At 43.2% G+C, this 13,618-nt stretch overlaps 5 protein-coding genes across 7 annotated transcripts; 1 reads left to right on the plus strand and 4 right to left on the minus strand.

Annotated features, from left to right (window-relative positions):
* Positions 1–3,228: 3,228 nt before the first annotated feature.
* LOC131890058 (furin-like protease 1, isoforms 1/1-X/2) lies at positions 3,229–4,364 on the plus strand (the record flags this gene model as incomplete). Its single annotated transcript, XM_059239327.1, is given in 1 exon segment — positions 3,229–4,364. A coding segment is annotated over 1 exon segment (927 nt), but the record flags the coding sequence as incomplete, so codon positions are not given.
* A 476-nt stretch (positions 4,365–4,840) lies between these two features.
* LOC131890709 (uncharacterized) lies at positions 4,841–5,689 on the minus strand. The gene has a single exon (XM_059240116.1). The coding sequence runs from the start codon at positions 5,687–5,689 to the stop codon at positions 4,841–4,843; it is 849 nt and encodes a 282-aa protein (XP_059096099.1).
* Positions 5,690–5,891: 202 nt separating this feature from the next.
* LOC131890057 (NADPH-dependent diflavin oxidoreductase 1-like) lies at positions 5,892–7,754 on the minus strand. Its single transcript, XM_059239326.1, has one exon. It carries the CDS (start codon positions 7,752–7,754, stop codon positions 5,973–5,975), a length of 1,782 nt encoding a protein of 593 aa, XP_059095309.1. The 3' UTR covers positions 5,892–5,972.
* A 2-nt stretch (positions 7,755–7,756) lies between these two features.
* LOC131890059 (mitochondrial import inner membrane translocase subunit Tim9-like) lies at positions 7,757–9,645 on the minus strand. 2 transcript variants are annotated; one of them, XM_059239328.1, is made up of 2 exons: positions 8,652–9,071; positions 7,757–8,575 (listed from the first exon to the last, which is right to left on the minus strand). In XM_059239328.1, the coding sequence occupies exon 2, from the start codon at positions 8,423–8,425 to the stop codon at positions 7,859–7,861; it is 567 nt and encodes a 188-aa protein (XP_059095311.1). In that variant the 5' UTR covers positions 8,426–8,575; positions 8,652–9,071; the 3' UTR covers positions 7,757–7,858. The 2 variants fall into 2 exon arrangements, with proteins under 2 accessions (XP_059095311.1, XP_059095312.1); XM_059239329.1 differs by lacking the exon at positions 8,652–9,071 and adding an exon at positions 9,371–9,645 and having other exon boundaries at positions 8,374–8,575.
* A 2,196-nt stretch (positions 9,646–11,841) lies between these two features.
* On the minus strand, positions 11,842–13,248 carry LOC131890135 (uncharacterized). 2 transcript variants are annotated; one of them, XM_059239419.1, is made up of 4 exons: positions 12,870–13,248; positions 12,363–12,492; positions 12,176–12,292; positions 11,842–12,069 (listed from the first exon to the last, which is right to left on the minus strand). In XM_059239419.1, exons 1-4 carry the CDS (start codon positions 13,112–13,114, stop codon positions 11,998–12,000), a joined length of 564 nt encoding a protein of 187 aa, XP_059095402.1. In that variant the 5' UTR covers positions 13,115–13,248; the 3' UTR covers positions 11,842–11,997. The 2 variants fall into 2 exon arrangements, with proteins under 2 accessions (XP_059095402.1, XP_059095401.1); XM_059239418.1 differs by having other exon boundaries at positions 12,176–12,298; positions 12,870–13,244.
* Between the last annotated feature and the right edge of the window lie 370 nt (positions 13,249–13,618).

Genomic DNA, 13,618 nt, shown 5'->3' on the forward strand with positions numbered 1-13,618 from the left:
ACCTACTAATCTGTCAGATCATCATGTTCTTGAGATAGGGTCGACCATTACTCAAAAGCCGGCGTGCTCTAGAGTAAGACCGGTCAAAAAGGTCGGTCTGGTTCAAGTTCAAAGATCAACATTGGCCATTGATTATAGAAAGGTTAGGGGAGCTTGACCTGATTTCAAATGTGAAGCAGGAATCGTCCATAGATGCAGCCATTAATAAATTGGTTTCAGTTTTTAAGGAAGTTTGCCCCAGTTTAGCAATCTCTGAATGTGTTCCGAAAGGTGGTACACGGACAAAAATTCCAAAATATAAGAAGACTTTGTTCAAAAAGAGTTGCAAACTAGCAAAAAGGCTGAAGAGCACTTCTAATCCAGTCATTGTGGATAGTCACCAAAAAAGTTGTACGTAATGCAGAGTAAGATTAGGGCCTCCATCGAAAATGAGCAATTACAAACTGAGAGTAAGGTGGTTCAGGAGGTCAGGTCGAATGCGAAGGCTTTTTTCTCTTATGCAAACTGTAAGAGAAAGATGAAACACCCTGTTCGGCCCTTTGAGGCCAAAGGGCGAGCCATAGATAATGGGGTACCCCCGCATGGTTTCGTGAACGCACATTTTGAAATGCAACTGGGTAAAACTTAGTACTGTCGCATTTAAAAATTTGCGTTCACGAAAGCACGTGGGGTACCCCATTAATGAGGTGGTTGAGATTAGCGAGGGTAGTCAAGTAGAGCACTTAGATGATCTTGTAGTCACAGATCAAGATGCTTCAGAGGCCATCACATACTTGAGACTTTCAGGTTCTCCTGGACCTGAAGGGTGTGACATCTCAGTTTCTGATGAGATGCTCACAGGTTCTTGCTCCTGTTTTCACGTACTGAATGCGTTGGATCTTGGATCAGGCAAGGAGTTCTCCAGACATGGAGATGGACATTGCGCTGGGGCAGACAACAAAATGGCAAAGTGTACTAGTTCTTCTGCAGCAAGAGTTTTCTTAAAACCTTGGTATTCAGATCAATAACAATGAATGCTAATGTTATTTTCATCGTTCTGTCATATCTTGTTATCAAACTGGGTGTATAATGTATAAAATACCCAGAAATGCTATAAAATGGCCAACGTACATATTACGCTATTCTTACATTTAATTCTTCCCTTCTTACCTTCAAGGCATTTATGGTGATTACTTGAACCCAAATATATTTGCTTTTCCAGTTAGAAAAGCTGTCAGCCATCTAAAAATATAATATGTAAAGTGTCGTCATATATATTATGTATAGGTTTAATAAGTAAGAGTCCTTTTGAACAAAAAAATAAGAGTGCCAGGTGATAAGTTTTTGTTACAAAGCTCTTGCACCTTATTTTTTCAAAAACAATGACAAACTTGAAAAATTAGCACAAAATTGTGTTGACAGAAATATATCTGATACACCAAAAAGATGTAACTCAATGGGCTTTTTCGAATGCATTTCATAATCAAAAGACCAAACAATATGAAGTTCACACCCAACATTCACATGAGTTCAATATGTATTTAGGCTAAACTCATGGTTTGTTAGTTTTCGTCATTTCTTCCATTTTTTTAAAGAGCATTATGATTCATGTGTTAATAGGCCAGGTCACTTCGCAAGCCAACGACTTTAGAGTCTAGACTCAAGACATAGAATGGGGTCCCAAGGCCTGATTGCAAACACTTTGGTTGATTGAAAATAAGAGTATGGGTCCACAAGTTGGGGTCTCAAGGTTTGAGACAGGTTGCTGTTGGCCGTCTGGGGATAGAGCTCTTAGCGTTGAAATTACCACTGGGTTTATACAACGTTTTTAGAAACCTTTAATGCTCTCTCAAGGTGTCACGAATGGCGTTGACAATGTGGGGAGTAATGGCCAATCAAATGATTCATCTTGGTCAATGATCTGAGAACAAACAAACTTGCCTTGTCAGTGATGTCCATTGGTCCTCTATGTACTAACAACACTTTTAAGGGAAATACATGATTGATATTCTTTTACACAGATTCACAGGCCAGCAGGCTGAGAGACACTCACTCGCAAATATTTGCTGTCTTCCCAATCAGATGTCAATAATCTCAACTTCTTCATACTGATCAACCTCTTTCTTGGTTTAAATATATCCATATCAGGCTCCCTTAGCTCCTTGCAGCATTCATGTGTCCTGATGACAGGGCTTTGGTTGTTGGATGGTCAAGTCTTGGGAAATAAGGATGGGCGGTCTCTGGGCTGCAAAAAAAGCTGTGTCCACACTTGTGTCAGAGCACTTTCACTTTAAATTTAGCCCTTTCAATGTCTTGCAAGTGTTGATTTTTAGGGTGACTTTATGTCAGATGACATGGAAAATGACCCGCTACAAGAATATGGCGAATTAGGTGATAACAACTCGGTTCAAAACTCAGGTGTTCGCCATTACAAATGCTGCCAGAACTATCCCAACAACATTTACACCAATTGAGCAAGTTTAAATTATCTACATTGACAGTCTGGATGCAATTCAAGCACTCAGTGGAATTAGCACGGTATCTAAAGTCGTAGAGGAGGGAATCAACTCCCTAAGCGCTTTGGGTGCCGAAAATATGGTCACATAAAATTGGATCAACGCTCTAGTAGGTCATGATTTAAATCAGAAAGGAGACACCCTGGCCAAGCTAGGTAGCTCTGCTGATGAGCATTTTGATCAATTACCACACCCTATTACAATCCATGCTAATGCCTTCATGGGGTTTCTCATGGACGAGTGGCAAGAACTCTGGATGAAACGAGATAAATCACTCAACAAACTTCCTTTCCGCCAAACTAGACTTTGGTTTGAAAACGTCGACAACAAACAGGCTGTTGCGGCCACCCTGGGCGTGAACAGGGAATGGGTAGCTGATGCGTTCCGTCCACTTGAAAGAACACCCGAAGATTGAGTGAACCATTAATACACGATGTACGGCCTTGCGGTTCCTAGAAACTCTCAATACAATAAAGAGAACGTCTCAATATCGCTGTAACGAGCCAACACAGGCAAAGCAGTTCTTGAAACTAAAACAAGAGCTTCTAAGCAAACTAATACAAGCCATTTCAGTTCAGTCCCGTCTTTCAGTTCAGTCCCGTCTTTCAGTTCAGTCCCGTCTTTTGTAGAGAGCAGTCGCAACATTTTGTTGTTCCTGATCCTTTCAAACGGCCGGTCTGAGTGTGTTGTGTCGTGTAAGTGGTCGCGTGGCTGCTTAAGGTAAGACACTTNGCAAGCTGTTACACGTGGCCGAGAGGGGAAGGGCACCGTTATCATTCAAGCAACCGGTAATGGGGGCTTAAAGGGCGATTCTTGCTCATTCCAAGGTCGTATCAACCTGCCGTTTGTAATTGGACTGAACTCTGCTGGCGAGTCGGGAGCGCTTCCAAAGTATACGGAAAATTGCACATCGATTTTGGCATCTGCCTATGGTTCCGGGGACGGCTACCAGAAGGATCGCCGGATGACCACAACCCAAGGTGGAGGTGGGTGTACCGACAGATTCACTGGTACATCCTCCAGCTCAGCGATATCGGGTGGAGTGGCGACCCTGCTTCTGAACGCCAACAAGCGCCTAACTTGGCGGGATGTGCAGCATATTCTGATCCGTTCAGCTGACCCTTCCCTTTTGGAGACGCATGCAGATTGGAATCAAAATGGTGTGGGTCGTTGGTATTCGCGATCTTTTGGCTACGGTTTGATAGACGCCGGAAAGATGGTGACTATAGCTAGGAATTGGTCTTTAGTGGGTAATCAAATATCGTGCATAGTGCAATCATCGGAACAACATGTTCGTATTCCCAGAGGTGGACAACATAGTCATGCCATTCGGATGCATTGTGGCAATATGCGGTTCCTGGAGCACGTCATAGTTGTGCCTAGTGTGCACGCTACGAGAAGAGGGGATATTGATCTTACTCTTAAATCGCCCATGGGCACAATGAGTAAGATATTGCGGGGACGAAAGTACGACTACTATTTCAGAGGGGTTGACGATTTCCCGTTAAAATCAGTCGAGTTTTGGGGCGAGGATTCTAATGGAACTTGGGAGTTGATTGTTTCGAGTAACGCTGACCCACATGTGGGATTTTCTTCGCCACTAACATTTCGATCTTGGAAATTGGAGTTATTTGGAACTGCAAACTTAAGGAATTCCTAAGAAGAAAGAAAATGTAATCAATTCTTAGTGACTCTACTCGGCTTCAATATTTTTCGTCAATGCCCGGCTACGTCTTTAGTGAAATATTATTGCCGTTTGTGATTTGAACTATCTTGCAGCCAAGAAGCATCATTGATAATATTATTTCTGAATAACGGTTTGGAATTGGCAATCGCAATACACAATAAAGGTATAGCTCTCTGTTTGTACCTTTTTGGATGTCAAAAGTGTTTGTAACTCTTCCCATATAGGATTTGTAAGGTCTCTCAGAAGGGTCGATGGTGTCATTGCGGAGTTAGATAAGATCAGCAATAAATTATTCAGCGAAAAATACCTTATTTAAGTCAAGTAGAGCGTAAGGACTAGAGGGCTAGTCACAAGCCCCCTAGTATGGACGTATTTCTCAACTTGTTTGTCCACTAGGAGGGGTGGGAATAGAGTATGAAAAGAACTACTGTGTCCAAGTGATATTCTTGCAAACGTGCAAATGCCACATCATTACTATTGTATTGTCATTGTAATTAGGGACCACTTTGAAATGGTGATAATAATTGCAATAGATAAACAATCAACATATGTGAAAATACTGAATGTCCTAACACATGCACGTTTCTGGCTCTAATACTGAGTATAGTAAAACATGGACGAGTATAAGAACGTTTCCAAAAGCGATTGGAAACCACAATCATGACTTGACCATCATTGCTTTTTTAAATACTACCAATTTCGCTTTGTCCGATCCAATGGCAAACACCACTTTCGAAAATCTGTTCAAGAATGGCGACCCCTCGTCACAAAGGTACTTGCTGAACATCCGGGCGATTTCAATGGGTTCGTTTTTAAACACTCCACATCCCCACGCGCCGAGAACTAGAGAGTCAATTTCATAATAAATCGCCAATTTCAAAACGCTCTCAATCCGACGTTCCATTGTCGATTGGATCAAGGTCTCTGGCACATCCTTGAATGTCAAAGCATGACCTTTGTTGACTGCTGGCGAAGACAGGAAGGTCACTGGAAAAGGATCAGAAAGTAGCTCATAAGTACTATCATCTCTGATCACCATGACATCCGGCGACACAATTAAGATATCGTTGTAAAGTCCCTGCTTGGGATCTCGCCGGTTCGTCTCATAATATTCCGCCTGAAAGCGATCCAATGTTGGATATAATGTGGTGCAATATCCAAGACTCTCCTCTTGAGCTAAGCTCCCTTTTAGCATGCCTCCACAGACATTTTTGGCACTGGCAAAGTTCAAACAGCCAATATGACTTTTGCCATCCTCCGCTCGAATCCTTCGACAGGCTGAAATGGCACACTCTTGGGTAACTTCCAAAACTTGGGGGCTCTTTGGCGATCTTGTAGTAATTTCCAGGTCCAGGATATCTTCTCCTTTATACACTTGTGACTTGGAAATGCTTTGCTCTATCTGTTCCTTGATCAAAATATCGTCAGTGTTGACTTTGTACCCCCCTGCGTTTATGATGGTCAAGGTTTCATTGCCAATCTTGACTCTCTTGGATTTGTTGGCCATTATTGTGCTTCACGTGTAGAAAATTCTACCTATCTTCAGCACAACGCAAAGGGTAACTGCATTAACAACGAGGATTCCTTTCGTCTTTGTCGTACAAGATTGCGTCATAGAGTGCAAGAGTCCCCGGAACGTGAAAATTGAGTCAATCTAAATAAATACCTGTGTTTTCAAAACCTTGGCGGGAAGAAATCTATCAAGCACGTAGCACACTCGAAACTCCAACATATTCATTTCAGTAATAACCTCTATCTGCTTACATGAGCATTTATATCTCGAATTTGTTCTATGACCATGTTTCAGTTTGATATCGTTTGTCCAAGATCATTCTTCGAACTAGTAAGTCGGCATCGAACTCTGAAAGGGATCCAAATTTGCTTAGTGCTGCTTTTAGAGCAGCCGTGACTTGATCTGGCATCTGCTTAGCATTTCCAGCAATGAAGAAGCTCCCCTGGTGGTTCAAGATCAAATCAGACACGAGTTGTCCTTGCTCTTCTATGCGATGTTGAACATACACCTTATCCTCCTGATCTCGACTGAAGGCCGTAATAACCTTCAAACTTGGGTGTCTCTCCGTGAGGTCAGTCCATTCTTGTTTGAAATAGTAATCGGTTTGAGAGCCTCGACATCCAAAGAACAGGAACAATTGTCGTTGAGGGTGGAGAAAAAGGCTTTCGGTAATAAATGATCGGAAAGGTGCCACGCCCGTACCCGGTCCCACCATAACCAATGGCCCTTGGGTGGGGAACGTGAAGGTCCCTTTTTTGATCCAAAGAGGCACTTTTCGTCCCATAGACATTCTAGATAACCAATTCGAGCACAACCCAAGTCTTGGCTTGGCCAATTTAGATTTGTATTCAACCACAGCTACGAGGACTTGGATGCGGTCGGGCATAAGCTTATTGGAACTGGCGATGGAAAAGGCTCTGGCTTTGATGATGGGGAAAATATCGAAGAGGTATTCCAAGGGAATATTGGGAGTGGTGAATCGAAAGTCGTAGAGAACCTCCAAAATGTTACGTCGAGGTCGATTGCAATAGTCGAACAAGTCTTGCTGACCTTCAGCCGTGTTAAACTCTACGAGCTTCTCTTTTTCCGTCTCATCAGTGGTGAAGTGCGAGAGCAACTCGAAGAAATAGCGATTCGGTATGGATTGGAGGTCCCAAAAATGGACCACGCAATCCCTGATTGTGGACCCTGGTGGGAGAAGATGACTGGGTGGCAATTTGAGATTGGGATCATTGGGTTGAAGCGAGATCCTCTCATTGGGATCTAAGTAAGGAAATAGCTCAAAGAAGAGCTCGATGTTCTCCGTCAAATTGGACGGCTGGATCATACACACATCGCCGGGATCATAAGTCAAGCCACTCTCAGCAATATCAAATTCAATGAGTCTCGTGTCTTGGAAGTGCTCAGCCGAAGTTTGCCTCACATTCTGTGTGACTAATGCCCTAAACGGGTTCAAGTGGTCAAAACGCTCATAATTGGAGGCTAGTTGCTCTTGGAAAACGGCCTCTGCTCCCAAGGAAACTGTGTACCCGGCTTCAGGTTTGACTGACTTAGGAATTGGTTCTAGCCCATGGGGCAAGGGGTAAATTTCCAAGGCTTTCTTCCAAAACATTTCCAACCACGGATCCACGGCAGCATCTGGTCCCAAATCGTGTTGGTCATCACCCAAACCCACTTTTTGGAGTGGGATCCCGCCAATTTGAGCCAGTCGGGTATGCAGCTTTTTACCCACAAAGTTGAATTTTTCATAGGACGAATCACCCAAGCCCAACACGCCATATTTCATCCGGGCCAGGGAATGTGGGGACAATTTCCTTTGTAAAAGGAATCGCCAGAACTGTTTCATGTTGTCCGGCACATCGCCCTGGCCAGTGGTGGAGCACACGAATACAACCAATGGTTCTTGGATTAGGCCCGGAATGTGGTACTCGTCCATGGCCAAGACCTGGGCCTGGAAATGAAGCCGTCTGGCCTCCCGATAAATCCTCTTAGCCACTTCCATGGCCGTCCCGGTTTGACTTCCATATAATATTAGCAAGGGCCTCTCAGGCTTCGACATGATCTGGAACAAAAGTAACACTAATCGACTGATCGTAATTCAACAGATCTACACAGAATGCATCTGTAAATCTATTGTCACATGGGCAATCGAACATAACAGTGTCATTTCTCCGGATTGAAGAGCGAGCTCTCGTGCATGAAATAGTCGATGGCTAACGAGAAGGCGGCAAAGCCAGTACCCCCCCAAACCGCGCCCATGGGCCCCGCTCGCATGCCCAAGAGACCACCCGTGATGAAACCCGAGTATACAGCATTGTTCAAGTCCGTTTGGCCGCGATAACTCTCTACTAAGCACTCTGTACCGGCAAACATAAAACCGATCATGGCAAAGTTCTTGGCATGACTCGAGATGGTCTTGCCCATGTCGATCAAGGTGTCTCTGGTATTCAACTGGACGGTGGTCTGATGAGGCGCCATGGAGGAGCTGAACAGTCCAAGAAACGCCCCCAAAGCCCCGCCCACCACAAAACTCATGGAGCTCTTGAAGGCACAACTTTCCATCATGTTCTGCATGAATAGCTCCTCTTTGGCCTGAACTCGGGCTGGGCCCGCACTTTGAGGCACAAACACATTCGGATAGGGTCGAACCTGGGAGCCCATCAAGTACTGGGCCACGCTTTCAAACTCCGTGGGGCTAAAAGGATCCATGGCTTTCGGTCTGTCCTCCATGGTGTGTGGCTAGTACAAGAACTAGAACTAGTACTAGTACAAGTACTAGTATGCTGAATGGGTTGTTGTTGATTGGGCGCGAGCTGACTACAACACGCCGGATTTGCTCATCTGAGCGATGGCGTTCTCATTGGCGATCATTTGATACTCCTGCAATGCAATGGAAAAGTGATGTAGGAGGACATGATGATGGTAAAAAATGGAAAAAATCAAAGACGTGACATACTTGGTCGAGGCTACGTTGGTCTCTTCATATAGGGCTAGTCAAGTAAACGCGTTCATGGACAACTGACGTTATTCCATGGAATAAAATCAAAGACAACATGCCCAGCCAAACCGCACTGTGCATGCATTGAGTTTTGACATTTTTTTTTTCATTTTACATGCTTGTCTAGGCAATTAGCATCGTGGTTTTGAGCCAATTTTTGATAGTGGGTTCACTGCTTAACACCAAACATGCTCATTTAGTAGGGTTTTGTAACACAACTCGCTCAAAATCACTTGATTATTGAAAATTCAATGGGCGAATGGTGCGACTTGACTGTAATGTTTGTCTTAGTTCTCTCTCCCCAAATTGCTCAAAATCAGGGTGCCGGACCACATTTTTCCTTGAATTTCCTTTACTTGACATCCCCTATTCTAATTCACTCATAATCAAAAGGCCCTTAGGCTTCGGATGAGTATGAAGGGTCACATAAGAGGTGAATAAAACGTCTTCACATTCGATGTTCTCAATTTTCAGCTCTTTCTGTTCAGGTGTGTTCATTCTCTGAAACCACCAAACCAGCCAAATACCTACTGAATCGCCTTCATCAAATACCACTCTACAAAAGCAGTATACACCGTATGAGCCGTCTCACGTCATCAAAATCTAACCCAAGATTTGCATGTCGGTCACGCCTTAGAGGTGTGCTGGGCGGGTGACCCGGCCCAATCAAAGATTACCTGGAAACGGGTGGAGATCCGCTGGTTCATCTTCAGGTACTTCTCGGCGCAATTCAAGGCGCAATTCTCCTCACTCTTGGCCACTTTCCGGGAAGTCAGATCCCAGACGCAATCGCTGAAGCACAACTCGCTCAGTTTGTTGTAATTGGCCAAGAAATCGCGGAATGTCTTCAATTGATCTGAATCGAGAGGATTGGCTGGATCGGACATCTTGTGAGTGCCACTCTTCACTTCACGGGTGCTCAAGGAGCAGAGTGACCAACATTTGTCCTCTGAGAAAACAGGCGGACCAAGTGTTGCCAGAATGAAAAGAAATGCTGGGATAGGTCATGTTAGTGATATGTCCAGACAGGGACAGGGTCCTTGGTCAAGAGCACAATTGCATTTTGAATTCATTAATGTTGGAGCGAAATGTTGGCTCAAGCTGTGGATAGGATTTCAATTGTAGCATGTTGTATGATCAAGAACGATCGATGCTCAAGTCAAGTTTTGTAAGTTTCTTGAGAGACGAAATTTGTAGCCACAGGAACTAAGCACAGTTACTATGAACTGGTTTGGCTTTTGATGAATTTCCCTGTTTTCGGCCTCCGTCCCGCCTTGATTGATTGTGATTGCCCTTCATTGGGACCGATCTCTTACATTGGCAAGTTTGAAGAAACAAGTAACAAATTGGTAGCAATGTGTCAGCAACACTTCATGGGTTGTTTGTCTTGAAACATGTTCAAGTCTAAATTCAACCAACGGTTTATACTAGAGGGCTTGTCAGAGAAAAGTCACTCTCACAAGTCCAAGCCACTTGAGACTTTGCTTTGAACACATTTTGGTAGTTGGGCAGCAGGGTGTCGGGCTGATTGACTTCTCATGCGATACGCAGTTTCAACCAAAGCAGACCAACGAGCCATCAGCTCACTGGCTCCCTGATTTCGGAACTTGATGTTGAGAATCACGTAACTAAATGTGTTTGGAGCCAGGCAGCGGCAAGGGAACCAAAAAACATCTCAAAAATCGCATGAGTGTTGTTTCTCTCACTAGCCCTCTAGTTTATACTAACATTTCTTTGGAAGATTTATTCAAAATACAATTGTGCTCATGACATTAGAACTAAGATTGCCTATAGGGCTAGTCAAGTAAACGCGTTCATGGACAACTGACGTTATTCCATGGAGTAAAATCAAAGACAACATGCCCAGCCAAACCGCACTGTGCATGCATTGGATTTTGACANTAATAATAATAATAATAATAATAATAATAATATTAGATGTGAACGGAACAATGGATGAGAGAAGAATGATGAGGTGGCGTAAAATGATGGGGACCCGATATTGGAAGAAAGCAGGAAGAATACGAAGAGAGACACCGAACCTACTTTATGGAATCATTCCAATTTCTACATTTTATATCGACACAGAACACACATAATACTGCAGCACCAAAACGCAAGCTTGTTTTTGCAAGCTGTACTTCAAAGGCTCTAAATTTCAAGTACCATCAACCATTTACATAATTTCATTGCTCTTGATTACGACTTGTTAACCGCTATAGGAAATGCCATCTCAAGGAGTATGGTACATTTTGCCACCTGGCCATTTACTTTGAATGCTAGAGTTCTAAGCATGAAACTAGATTAAGTTGTCAAAAGGGAGTGGTTTTCTTATTTTGCTCTTTCATTTGCTTTCCAATTACCTTGTTGAATGACCTTAGCCAAGATTTGAATAAATGCAATGCTAAGTCAAAAACCATTGCAATGGTTCGTCTAGCCATTTTTTCTTTTAAAGAGTTAAGATCTGGATTAAAACAGAAAATGCAGCACTGGGGACACGGCTGAATTTCCAAGGCCAAACTTTCAAAACAGATGACTCCTCTAAACATCAAAATGCAAGAATAATGTCAAGATGCATTACTGGTGTTCTTTGTTGCGAGTTTCAACAGAATAATACTTACTTTTAGGATTATTTGAAACCAAAACTGTTAACTTTGGAGAAATTGGGGGAAAAACAACTGAATATTAAAAAATACCCCAAAATGAAAAAATAGCAAAAATAATTATTTTTAACAATTTGATATTTCTTTCTTTTGGAGTCTCTGCTTATGGTTATAAACCAAAAGTTCCTTATTTGGAAGCCAGGATGTTTGATTGCTTTATGAGTCGTTTTGGTTCAAACTAAATATCCTGATGCAAGGAATCATTGTTAGTTAATCACAAGTAAAGAGAGAGAAACGAATTGTCCCCCAAGCGTCGGCCCAAAAGTGTTTAAAAACCCGGGTTTGGCAGGAGTACTATTTCGCTCCCTACAATTCTGAGACCATTGAGCAAAAACTTGAGAGCTGCGATAGCGGCAAGGTCCAGGCCATCTGGATGGGTCTCCACTTGGCCTTGGACTAATCTACGACCTATGAAGCCTTAAGAGCAGGTTTGTTTTTGCTAAAACTATAGCCACAAAGTAGTTATAGATTAGTAATTCTGACAATGACAAAAATGACAAAGTTCTGATTCAATTTTTCACAAGAGGGGATCCCTGACAAAATCTGTCTTTTTTTTTTTTTTCATTTTCCACGAAAATCCCGAGTTGTATGGGTTCGTCGATGAGATGCTGTTGCCAGACGGTACCATTGCCGCCTTTCTATTATACGTTAGGCGTTACAACGACGGCTTTCTTGCTTTCCATGCTCGCCATGAATCCGGCAATAATGTCCTCCTATGAAGGCAACCAAGATTTAGCAACAGGAAGGGTAGTAACATTTGGCCATTTGTTAATATTTACCAATTTCAAGTACATAGTTAGGCATGAGTTGTCACCTTACCCTCGTCAATTCATCAAGCAACTCTGTAGGAATGAAAACCTGTGCCACCGTCGTCGAGGAGGAATTGCCCCCGCCTCCCTGTTGGCGGCCCCTCGACCCGCTCCGACCTTCGTTCCTCTGTATCTGCGGCAATGGTTTTATACAAACACTAATTCGACCAAATGTCAGACATCCCCGCCTTTATTACCTGCAAGTTAACAAAGGCTTCATCTTGCGTGTGACCTTGGAGGTCGAGACGGAACTTCTTATTTCTAGTTTTTGTTCCGGGCCTGATTCCAACATTACCATTCCACGATTCCAGGAGCTCATTGATGCTTCTGCAATGAGAAATATATCACACAGTTTCCATAGCCCCCTTACGCTGCACGAAATATGTTTTACGTTCTGCACTCCAGAGGGCGCTTTGTCATTCAGCCTCTACCAAATAAAGGGCCGATTGGGCCAATTCCTTGCTATTGAATTATAATCCGTTTGTGTTGTTTTGACTAATTCTATCAAAATCTAATTTTCAATTAGTGCCTCGGGTCACATAATGTCCGGTTAAGAAATTGCGTTCAAGGCAAGTTGAGAGCAATTTATGTAGCAATTCCCGTCCTCTTTGGGTCGTGTGACGTTGCAAATAAGGGCCCTTCTTGCTGAAAATTGGCACTCAACATCGTGCAACCTACATGACTTTGGCTGGGTCAAGACTTACTTTCTCTCTTTGATGGTTGTAGTAGAGATATTGATACGACCATCCGTCTCTTTGATGAATATGAGTCGTCCATTACTGTTGGTTGTATCGATTCTCCAAGCAGAACCTTGACCACCAATGCGTAAGAGCAGCCCACTGATGCATACTATCGCAGCCCCCAGGAGTTCCGTACCCCCGATCCACGTGATTGCCGTTGCACCAGCTTTCGCTGCCGCACCGCCACATACCGGTAATAGCCACCACATGATGACGGGTACCAATCCAACTTTGATTACGTATAAAGCAGTGGTGAACCTAAGTTCTGTCGAGCAACGAGCAATGCGGACAAGCGGGTTAATAAGACTGCAGAATGCAAGAAGCAAGAACTGTTCGCGCCGGTTCCTTATCTACAGTAGTTATGAACAACTGCATACACCTTACGCACAATGGCCTTATCTCTTATTTTGAGCAGAAGGAATGGACGTCAGGTAATTTATCGGACAAAAAGTTACGTAAATATACGTGAAAGGATTTAAAATCAGTGCACGTAATCACAGCCGAGAGTAGATTCCTAGTCATGATAACTTAACCTTATTTAATTATTTATTTGATTGGCATGTTGCCTGGAAATGTTACTTATCTCCATAATATTGTGATCACCATGGGTTGAAAATGATTTATTCTTTACATCATTTCTGGCTATGTTACAATTGCGAAAGCTCGTTTTTTGACCTCAATGTACCCAAAGCGGCATAACTGGACGACCTTGG

This window comes from Tigriopus californicus, chromosome 11, assembly GCF_007210705.1.
Source record: "Tigriopus californicus strain San Diego chromosome 11, Tcal_SD_v2.1, whole genome shotgun sequence".
NCBI lineage: Eukaryota > Metazoa > Arthropoda > Copepoda > Harpacticoida > Harpacticidae > Tigriopus > Tigriopus californicus.

Excerpts from the sequence above, each read along its gene's own strand:
- LOC131890057 (XM_059239326.1), bottom strand. The coding sequence starts at position 7,754 with ATGTCGAAGCCTGAGAGGCCCTTGCTAATATTATATGGAAGTCAAACC.
- LOC131890059 (XM_059239328.1), bottom strand. The coding sequence starts at position 8,425 with ATGGAGGACAGACCGAAAGCCATGGATCCTTTTAGCCCCACGGAGTTT.
- LOC131890135 (XM_059239418.1), bottom strand. The coding sequence starts at position 13,114 with ATGTGGTGGCTATTACCGGTATGTGGCGGTGCGGCAGCGAAAGCTGGT. Across the intron at positions 12,299-12,362 it reads AAGCCTTTGTTAACTTGCAG|ATACAGAGGAACGAAGGTCG; the intron begins GTAATAAAGGCG and ends CCATTGCCGCAG. Across the intron at positions 12,070-12,175 it reads TGCTTGATGAATTGACGAGG|GAGGACATTATTGCCGGATT; the intron begins GTAAGGTGACAA and ends TTGCCTTCATAG.
- LOC131890709 (XM_059240116.1), bottom strand. The coding sequence starts at position 5,689 with ATGGCCAACAAATCCAAGAGAGTCAAGATTGGCAATGAAACCTTGACC.